This window comes from Ictalurus punctatus, chromosome 2 (assembly GCF_001660625.3).
Source record: "Ictalurus punctatus breed USDA103 chromosome 2, Coco_2.0, whole genome shotgun sequence".
In the NCBI taxonomy this organism is placed as follows: Eukaryota; Metazoa; Chordata; class Actinopteri; order Siluriformes; family Ictaluridae; genus Ictalurus; species Ictalurus punctatus.
This window is the reverse complement of record NC_030417.2, coordinates 31,428,268-31,439,646: the sequence shown is the minus strand read 5'-3', so window position 1 is coordinate 31,439,646 and position 11,379 is coordinate 31,428,268. Positions and strand designations below refer to the sequence as shown.

Genomic DNA, 11,379 nt, shown 5'->3' with positions numbered 1-11,379 from the left:
TAATTTGATAACGCTTAGGCTATATTCTTCTGGATGACGCACACACAAAAAACAAAACAAAAACAAAATCATGTTCAAGCAGGGAAAGTAAACAAGCAGGTTATATGAGACCACGGCTCTGGGGACAGGTCCTTTAATCCCATTTTATAATCATGTTGTAAACTGACTCAATTAAGACTTTGGTCTTTTTTGAGTTTGATAAAGTTGGTCCAGGTTCATCAACATGCAATTTTGTTCCATACCAGGTTAGATGTCTTGTAGAACCTCCTACCAGACAAGTCGGTTTTTTTTTCTGCTTAAAGATGTTTTACACGTCGTCGTGCTCAATGCCAGTGCAACTGACTCAATTAAGACTGAACAAAAGACCTTTTTTTTATTTTTTATTTTTAGTTTTATATTGAGTTGGGTGCCTCAACATTATTTTATGGTCCATACCAAGTTGATGTCTTGTAGACTCTCCTACCAGACAAGTCCTGCGTGTTGATGTTTTCCACATCACTGTGCTCAGTGCCAATGCTCTTCCTTGTACAGTAGGGGTATGTGCGGATGGCGGTGATATTTAACATTAGCGGGGTCAAGAAGTGTTGTCGCTGTTAACATAAACCAGTGCACTGATTTGAACCACGCGGCGCGCGCGCAGCATCTCTGCATGGCAGAGGTGCGCGCGCGCTCCATATAATCATCTACTGAGACCCGAATATATTTAGAGGCCTGTTTCATCAGCTTAACCTAACTAGTTACGTGATCGTAAGTCGTTAACTACACAGTAAAATCCCTAGTGTTGAATTTACACCCACTGTGTTCATTTGTGTCCAATGGACTTATATAAACACTGTAGGGTGTGCATTCAAGACTCTGGGTGTTAAATCAACACTGGGGATTTTGCTGTGTAGCACACCTTTTTTTAACTTCCTTTGCATAGTGTTAAGAGTGCTGCTTCAGCTGTGTGAAAGTAAGTGTATATCACTCTTTTGTATAGCATGTGCACTCAGATACAAGTGGCGGAACTGTGCTCTGAAACTCTTGTGCAGTGTTGGATTCGTTTTTTATTCAGTCATTCACGATTCAAAAAGCTGTAGTGTGCTCAGCTCTGGATCAGCTAAACCTGATCCCGCACGGCGTAACTGAAGAAGTCCCCATGGGGAGTGTGTGTGTGCGTGTGTGTGTGCGTGTGTGTGCGCACGGTGGGCTTTACTGCAAAATGAACAGCTTGACAGGATAGAGCTGATCAGCAAAGGGTATTGATGCAGTCTCATTGTTTAGTGCGGTATACTCACACCACGTTTGTGCAGGGTTTTCACCCACAGTCAGGTCTATCTGCTGCATGCATTTATTTGAAAACCTAAATCAGCCCAGTGGTCAGTCTTTTGGGTGCTGAAGTTACAGTTAGGCGTTAGGCTTAAGAATAAGCAAAGCATCACTGAGATACTGTGACGCACAAGTCAGTGAAAGACTCTTAAGACCGTTAAACAATGTGCGTGTTTTGACACAAAGAGAGACAGACAATGGTAAGGTACAGAAGAATATCTGCTTGATTAGTCATACATATAGTACATTAGACAAAGCTCTGGAAGATTCGTAACAAGACAAGGGTTTGTCAGCAACTGAACTGAATCAAATTAAGAAGATGGAAGCAGGAAAAGAGGGAGGGGGGGGGAGCAAAGAAGAGAGTAAATGAGGGTGCTAAATTGGTCCCTGTGCCTGGGCATCTGCTTCTGAAAGAAAGTGGGGGTGGGAAGAGGAGTGTGGGGGCAGAAGAGAAAGGAGGGATGGAGGGAGAGAGAAGTCTGTCAATAGTGAGGTGCATGTATTGAAAAAGAGCCAGGAGAGAGAGAGAGAGAGAGAGAGAGAGAGAGAGAGAGAGAGAGAGAGAGAGAGAGAGAGAGAGGGGAAAATATACAAAACATTTCTGACGGCAGAGAAGTACAAATTATAGAAGCTTTTCTTTCATAGGGTCTTGAAAATTGCTTCCTTATTCTGCTTCTTATGCAATCAACCTTAGTTCTTATGCCAGGGAGAAATTTTGTTTGTATCAAAAACAGTTTGTGTTTATATATGTATCATTTTAAATCTTTTTCCATATGTAAATGTGTAAATGCATATGTATAGTAGATGTGTGTATTTTCAAAGAATAAGATGGAGGGAGTAAAATTAATTAATAAAAAAAAAAATCAGGCAACGCTAAAAGGAAAGTTCAGGCAATGTATATGTGCACGTGTTTGTATTATTTATTTTTTTTAACCTTAGGATTGTGTGTGTGTAAATGAAAGCATGTGTGTGTGTGTGTGTGTGTGTGTGTGTGTGTGTGTGTGTGTGTGTGTGTGTGTGTTTGTGTGTGTGTGGAGTGCCCTCAATCATCCAGCACATGGTCGGTGGACACAGTCTTAACTGTCAATCATGAAGACACACTGTGCACAGTTGTCTTGAGCAAACCCTGGACTTATACAAATACGCGCTATACACACATGCACACACTTTCTCAGGAGGTTCTAATTGAGGAGAGTGTGTCAGAGTGATTATGTCAGTCCCTCCAGGATTTTCAAGGAAGTTTTCAAGTAGTTCAAGTAGTTTTCCACAAAAAAAAAAAAGCATTAAAAGGCCACAGCAAAATCAAATATTTTGGCTGGAACAATCACAAAAAAACTCCTGTACAGACTATTATGTTAGACTTCCAAAAGTATTCAAATCACTGGATGATCATTTTCACACGTATCTGCTAACAGCAGGGTTAAGAATTGTCTTGGGGACTATAGCATATACTGTACTTATAGAAAGTATCAGTGTGTGGCCTATTAAGGCTGTATTCTCTGACGAGTGCAACGGAAACAGCTGCAAGCAAAACTGTGTGACATCCCTCCTTCACACACCCTAATTTATGGACCGAGCGGTGCAGTAAAGTCCACTCCATGGGCTCCAGTTCAGCTCTTAAAAGCCTCTGTTCCCTCAGAGGAGTTAAAGAACTTACAGTCCACTTATTCTGTGGAGTTAGGGAGTTTCCACAAAATGAGAGGACATGGGTGCTCACTTTTGGTATTTGTGTGTTAAAGTGTGATGTCTTTTTAATCCTGTCCTTTTATTACCTCTGATGTGTAATGAAGGCCTTGAGATAAATCAAATCAATAAGTACAAGTTAAAGGAATACTCCACTGCTCCATCCACCACATCTGCAGCTGTGTTCAGGCATCACACAGAGTAATTTCTATGTTTTCCTGTACTATACACCTCTGTACTGATTAAGGAAGGAAACCTGTTTATGCACAATATGCTTGTAATGGAAGTCTTACGGCAATTGTTGAACAGCAAACAATAAATATTAATTAGAAATGCATATTTTTCATTTTCATGAATTCTTCACTCAGAGTTAGATACAAAGCAAACACTTTAAATAGAAATAAAATATATAAATATGTTAAAACGTTCTTTCAGAGAAGGGATAGCTTTTTTTTTTTTTAGAGAAAAAAAAACACTGTGGTCACTAATGGAGTCAACGGAGTGCCTCAGTTTCCAGCCGATCACACAAATACCATAGAGAGAGAAAATGTGTGTAGCTGGAAGTACTTTTACTGTATTGCTCGAGTTGGAAAGTGGGATAAAACTACATAAAGAAAACAGCTTTTGGTAACATTTTTGGTGCGTCATCCTAAGACCTTAACCTTATTTTCACACCAGCAAGCGACAAAGTGACACAAAGTGACACTCAATCATCTGAGCTTTCAATGTGACAGCGATGAATGGCCAGAAGAAAAGAAAGAAAATTTGTCCTCTGGATGGGAAGGAAGGCATCCACTCTCTTTTCTGTCAATCATAGTCACACTAGCCAATCACAGCTATCTGTAAAATTGTGTACGTTGTATGTGGAAGAAGGTAGATAGCACTTTCCTCTGAGCATGAGCATCAGTTTGGAAATATGTGGTTGGCTGGCTCCACATGTCTTGGAGGATGCACAGGGCAGTTGGCTAATGGGTGGAAATTTGACCAAATAAAGAAAAAAATTTAATTGGGATTTTCATTAGACCAATCTATTGACCAGTGGTCACCAAGTCTATTCCTGGAGATCTACCTTCCTGAAGACTTTAGCTCCAACCATAATCATGCCCACCTGACCATCCAATCATTGCCTTAAGAAGTTCTTGATCAACTAAAACAGGTGTGTTCGATTTTGGTTTCAGATGAAACCTGCATTAAGGTTGATCTCAAGGAAGTGGGTTGGTGACCACTGCTTTTGACCAATCTATGTGGTCCAGTGTTTCTTCACTTTCCCACTCACAACTTTAGTTCCTACTTGCAACTTGTTTCCATTTTCTGTTTGCTATGAGTATATGGAGCTAGTATAGTTTGCATGCTTTGCTAATCTGTCAATGAAGCTAGCACAAAGCCTAGCTGATTAGTGCATTATTTCTTTTGTGTTTAACTAGTTAGCTTTAGAATCTATACATATAGTAGCTACTACAGTTATTCATCAGAACTAAAAAAAAAAAAGAAGAGAAAAGCTGGATAATCCACGGGCACAAGCGAGAACAGTAGATACAGTCTATACACACCCACTAGAGAGAAACTACACGCAACATGTGTGACTTGTTGCTTGCTAGTGTGAACAGTGTAAAACTTGTGGCGTTAAATGTTCATTATATATAGTAGCTCCATATTTTAAAGGTTTATTGATGGAATTCAACAGCTGCCGTTAGACTTCCATTATAAGTGCGTTTGAAATGTTCTGTTCTTTCCTCAGTACTGGAAACGAGTCAAAATATTGTTTGTGGTAATCACATACATGCTGCAGATATGCACAGTGAAGAGAGATGAGTATTCCTTTAAAGAGCAATATTAGTCATCTCTATCAATAGTGCTGACATTAAGCAAAATGAGAAAAGCTCAAGTGTGATGAAATGATGAACACTGTATGTGTGTGTCTGTGTTTGTGTCTCCGTAGGTGGCAGTAGCGTGTGGCTCTACATTAGAATTTCCCCAGGAAGACGTATGTGCTTCTGGTCACTACACCAGCGGTGGTGAATGCTGCATAGAGTGTCCACCGGGGGAGGGTGTAATCACCCCGTGTGGAGATACTCAAACCGAGTGTGGCCAGTGCCTTGACAGTAAGTACATACTGCAAACACACACACACACACACACACATACACACACACACACACACACACACACACACACACACACACAGGGTGAAAAGCAGTCATTATGTGGCTTCATGCAGCCTCTTTGATGTGTGTGTGAGGCTGCAGTTAACAGCATACGCGGTGTCTGATTACTTTCATTAGGAGCATTTTTCTGGCCAGTGCACCGTGTCCTGGAGGATCTCCTACCTGATGCCTGATGCCAGTTTTTGTGCTGTTAATTGATACGATGCTTGGAAAGATAATGTGTGGTTGAGTTGGGATGCTTTCTATAGAATCTGCTGACACATTTACTGTGAAGACAATGTCAAGTAGGTTGGGCATGTTCTTGTATATTTACTCACTGTCATAATAAAGAAATCTTCACTTTGTCCTCTTCTGTAATAAATTCCTGATATAATGTAAAGAGAACAACCAGGGACTAAATAGGGCTCTCTGTGCACCTGAAACAATTGGATCGATGAATAAGATAAAAACAGCACAAAGGCTTTAAATAGCAGTCCCAAGACAGCTCACTTGGTTTTTTTTTTTTTTTTTTGCAGCACAATGGGTGTGGAGTGATTCATATGAAGAAAGAAATATGACCATTTTAAACGGTGGAACATTCAGGTTTAGGGTGGAGACACTTATCCTAACACCCAATCCGTAATATGATTAAAGTTTTATTCCAAATATTAATAATAACAATATTTTTTGTTGTCAGGATATACTGTATTTATAAAGTCATAAGGTGAGATTTAACTTCAGATAGCTTCAAGGGGTTCATCTAAATTCCTAACAAATCTTATCTCTAAAGTAACCGATGTGAGCAAGTATGAATCTATCTGCTGCTGAATACACTTTGTATTTATCAAGGCAGCTAGTTTGGTTTGTCAGTTATTATCATGCTAGGTAACTAAAGAGATGAGGAATAAACTTTCTTACTAGTTAGCCTTAGCTAATGTTTTTCCACGTTCCTTGGATCTTCTGTGAATGGGTCAATAACTTGCCATGAATGTGATTTCAGGCAGACATTTTTTTTTTTGTACTTTTAGTAAAAAGGCATTTAAATAGTTCTCTGAGAGTCAAGGCTACATGAAAAGGGAACTCCTTTTTCTTAGCTTTAATGTAGCATATACAGTGGAGCTTGGAAATTTAGAATTACCCTTTAGAAAATGACCTAAAATATCATCAGATTAAAAGTAGATAAAGAGAACCCAATGAAACAAATAAGACAAAAGTATTATATTAAATATTATACTTGGTCACATATTTACTGAGTAAAATGATCCAATAATACATATCTGTGAGTGGCAAAAGTATGTGAACCTTTGCATTCAGTATCTGGTGTGACCCCCTTGTGCAGCAATAACTAAAAGTTTGTGGTAACTGTTGATCAGTCCTGCACATCGGCTCGGAGGAATTTTAGCCCAATCCTCAGTACAGAACAGCTTCAACTCTGGGATGTTGTCTTCCTGCATTGTCTTGCTGCATGGCCCACTTTTTCTTCAGATTCAGTTCATTTTCCTTTAGAATTCACTGGAATAATTCAGAATCCATTGTTCCATCAATGATGGCAAATCATCCTGGCCCAGATGCAGCAAAACTGGCCCAAAGGATGATACTACCACTACCATGTTTCACACATGGGATAAGCTTCTTACGTTGGAATGCTGTGTTGTCCTTTCTCCAAACATAACGCTTTCCATTTAAACCAAAAAATTCTATTTTGATCTCATCCATCCACAAAACATTTTTCCAAAATCCTTCTGGCTTGTCCATGTGATCTTTAGCAAATTCAGACTGGTAGCAATGTTTATTTTGGAGAGCAATGACTTTCTCCTTGCAACCCTGCCATGCACATCATTGTTGTTCAGTTTTCTCCTGATGGTGGACTCATGAACATTAAAATTCGCCAATGTGAGAGTGGCCGTTATATGCTTAGATGTTACCCTGGCTTCCTTTATGGTCTCTTGAACAATTACACATCTTGCTCTTGGAGTGATCGTTGCTGGTCAACCACTCATGGGGAAGGTAACAATGGTCTTGAATCTCCTCCTTTTGAATACAGTCTGTCTGACTGTGGATTGGTGGAGTCCAAACTCTTTAGAGATGCTTTTGTTACCTTTTTGCAGCCCAATGAGCATCAACAACTCTTATTTTGAGGTCCTCAAAAATCTCCTTTGTTTGTGCCATGATACACTTCCACAAACAGGTTCTGAGAGATCAAAACATGTTTGTTCACTCACGCCATTGATTGAAAACACCTGACAAATTTCACCTTCAAATTAACTGCTAATCCTAGAGGTTCACTTACTTTTGCCACTTACAGATATGTAATATTGGATATTTTTTTCTCAATAAGTAAATGTCCAAGTATAAGAAAAACTTTTTGTTTAATTGGGTTCTCTTTGTCTACTTTTAGGCCTTATGTGAAAATCTGATGATGTTTTAGGTCATATTTATGCAGAATTATAAAAATTTCAGAGTCACACTCATAAGTAATTTGTCAATCACAATCACTCTATCAGTATAGCCAAAATACAGCTTCTTCTGTTTGTTAGAGCAACTACCTGGTGGATATAACAGTGTTATCATGTTGTCTTGGAATTATGGCGATTACCAGATAACACTTTAGGAGGTTCTACTCAAAGCTGTTCACCCAGTGAGCACTGATCAAAGATGCTCATGGAAATCCAACACTGGGCCAGCATGGCTTTAATTGGGTTATAAAAAGATGTTAGTGGTTAACTTTGGCCACATCATCAAAAACTTTTTTATGCATCTTTTTGACATCTTTGTGCTCACTTGGGCATCTTCTCAGTGGTTAGACTTTTCTATGGCAAACATTTATTAGGATGAGTATGAGGACATTCAAAACATGATAATAAATGAGCTATAAATAGATAGCGTATGTACCGAGTTAAACGGAGTCAATTCCTGACATTACACTCTCCACTGCATTTAAGTGTCTTGAAGTCATTGCCATTTTTTTCCGTCATGTTGGTTTGTAATTAGATGTTACACAGTGTCATGTACAAACACTGTCAGAAAATTCCGACTGACCAAGTGGTAATTATGAGTTATGACACGAACACGTGGACACTTTGCAAGATTGTAATTACTGTAATCCTGGTGTAATGTGCTGTACTTATCATAGAACTCAGTGGAAATGGTGTTGTTGTGAGTCACTTTTTTTATAGTAGCACTGGCAACATGCTCTCTACAAAAGTGCTCCATACAGTGCTAGTGTGAATGCAGACTTAAAAAGAAGACTTGGGATAAACTACCTAGTGCAAATATTTCTTTATCTGCAGCCATAGTCCATCCATCCATTTTCCATGCTGCTTATCCTACATAGGGTCGCTGATGAGCCTACAGAACTTGGGGTACAAGGCGGGGGACACCCTGGATGGGGTGCCAGCCCATTGCATGGCACAATCGGGCGCACATTCACACACTATGGTCAAATAGGAAATGACAATCAGCCTATAATGCATGTCTATGGACTGGAGGAGGAAACCGGACTACCCAGAGGAAACCCCAAAGCACGGGGAGAACATGTAAACTCCGTACACACAGGGCGAAGGCGGTCACCTGTAGTCTTTTTAGTGAAATTTAGGCTAACCATTCAGTTTGTATGGTAATCTAATTCAAGCCTGCATGGTAATCGTATACCTCCGTGTGAGGTGGAAATACATATGTGTTGTAACAGTAATTTTTTTTAAATATGATTTTAGCTAATTTTATTCAAATATAACAACCACAGGTAATCAGAATTTATAATAAAAGTTAAAACACTAGGATGCACTGAACAGATGTGAGTCCAAACCTATGAGCATATCAGTTTCAGTGGCAATAATTCACAAAGCAGACTTAATATAGGAAGCCAAAAACAAGGCTTCCTTTAAGGCCTCTTGCCTCTTCTGACTTTCTGCATAAATAATAATAAAGTTTGCACTTCCTAAAAAAAGTTGGAAGACCTGCTTTAGTAATCAGTAATACCATGACTCTCATATCCTTCCAACACATTTGATACTGTTTAATTTGATTAGAGTAAGGATTTATAAAGCACTATTCGGCATCACCCAGATGACGATGGGTTCCCTTTTGAGTCAGGTTCCTCTCAAGGTTTCTTCCTCATGTCTTCTCAGGGAGTTTTTCCTTGCCAACATCGCCTCTGCCTCGCTAATTAGTGATCTAGATGTACAGTATATCCAAATTTCTTTAAAGCTGCTTTGTGACAATTATTGTTAGAAATGCTTTACAAATATAATTGAATTGAATTGTAATGTGTTGGTTCCACTTTGAGCTGCTAGAACAGCTTCACTGTGCCTTGACATAGATTTTACAAGTTTTCTTTTTCCGAACTATACTGGAGTGAAGAACATCATTCTTCCATAAGATATTCCCACAGTAGATGTTTTCTGATCATGATGATGAAGAGCGCTGTCTAACACATTGCTCCAAAATCTGCCATAGTTGTTCAATTGGTTGAAATCTGGTGGTTGTGAAGGCCATAGCACCAGGATAGAAATGTTTCATCAGTTAGATTCCTTAGTCTAGATTAGTCTCAGTTAGAGTTGTCCTCTAAAGGGACAAGCAGACCCAAGCATGACAGCAAAATTCTATTCATAGCAGATGTAGAGCTTATATATATATATATATATATATATATATATATATATAAGAATATAATATATACATTAATATATCTATCTATCTATCAAACTATCTATATATAACTATATATCTATCTATATATATGTGTGTGTGTGTGTGTGTGTGTGTGTGTGTGCGTGTGTGTGTGTGTGTGTGTGTGTATATGTGTATACTGTGTGTGTGTGAGACAGATATGGAAAGCAATATAAATTATATAAAAATAAATCTTGGCATTTTGAAAGGTGATGCAATTTAATATTACAGAAAAGTTGGTTATATATATATATATATATATATATATATATATATATATATATATATATATATATATATATATATATATATATATATATATATATATATATTTAAAAAACAAACTTATTTTCACATGCATAGACACATACACACATGCCTTGTCCTCCTGCAGTTATCAGCAGATACTGAAAAATGTATCTGTCCACTCTGTCTCGCTCTCTCTCTCTCTGTTCCCTAAGCAGACACTCAATGTTCCCTAAGCAGATATCATTATTGGCACATTTAACTTGTCTAAAGACTGAACAAAACCTCCTCCCAGTTGTGCTTGAGTCTGTGTTTACAGTCACACTTTGTACTTACCTAATGAAGTGGAAATGAAGGTGTTCAGTACAGCAGCTCTTTCACACCAACAAGGTCTTACAGTCTGGAACTCCAGCTGATTAGTAATGGTGAGAATTTGGCAAAAGCACGTTTATTTAATGAGGCATTTACAGACAGGTGAGAGATAAAACTGTGACCAGGGATGTTTGCCTGTTACATATTTTATCCATGTGAGAGAATAAGAGACAGAGAGTTTTCATTCATTTCCATTAAACGCTTAATCTTGGTCAGGTTCACTGAATCCTAAGTCTATTCGAGGATCACTGGGCTTGATGCAGGACCACACTCTGGATGGGATGTTAGTCCAATGCAGAGTGCCATGCATACACATTCAAACCTAAATTATAAGAAAGCAATTTTAAATATATGTAATGCTTAACACAAAAGGTCCTATCTATCATTGATCAAAACATCAAAGTAGTTTATTGTTTTTTACTTTCCCAGCATGATGTCAAAAAGTTAGACCTAGCCGGGACAGATTAAATTATTCTCAAAATCCCACTTTTCTCTAAAACTTAAAAAGTAATTTCACATAAATATAGGTGCGGGCAGTATCCAATTATCACTAGATAATTAAGTTTTCTTAGCGAACAAAATGATTTTCCTTTCTGCTAGGGAAACACTCTGTTGCAGGGTTCTACATAGAGCAGTGGTGTCTAATCTTATCCACAAAAGGCCGGTGTGGGTGTGGGTTTTCATTCCAATCAAGCAGGAGCCACACCTGATTCCACCTGTTTAATCAGTTGATCTTGGCTTTCAATAGACTCAGGTGTGGCTTCTGTTTGGTTGGAACACGTGCACCCACACCGGCCCTTTCCGGAGAAGATTGGATACCCCTGACATCGAAACTTTAAGGGTTGACCCAGATTGACTTCAGAGTACTTAAAAACTAACCAATTACATTGATACTCGCACTAACAGATTAGCAGATGATTTTTTCTACCATTTTTACATCTTACCTCCTATTCCTGTT

The 11,379-nt window shown here is 38.5% G+C and overlaps 2 protein-coding genes across 4 annotated transcripts in view; one reads left to right on the top strand and one right to left on the bottom strand.

Annotated features, from left to right (window-relative positions):
• ngfra (nerve growth factor receptor a (TNFR superfamily, member 16)) overlaps positions 1-11,379 on the top strand; it is a 50,816-nt gene that overhangs the window by 1,444 nt on the left and 37,993 nt on the right. For all 3 annotated transcript variants that reach the window (XM_017461254.3, XM_053675528.1, XM_053675526.1), the window contains exon 2: positions 4,931-5,093. In XM_017461254.3, coding sequence (XP_017316743.1) covers positions 4,931-5,093 — 163 coding nt within the window. The remainder of the gene's footprint in view (positions 1-4,930; positions 5,094-11,379) is intronic.
• Positions 1-11,379, bottom strand: part of selenow2a (selenoprotein W, 2a) — an 84,092-nt gene that overhangs the window by 42,297 nt on the left and 30,416 nt on the right. The window lies entirely within an intron of this gene.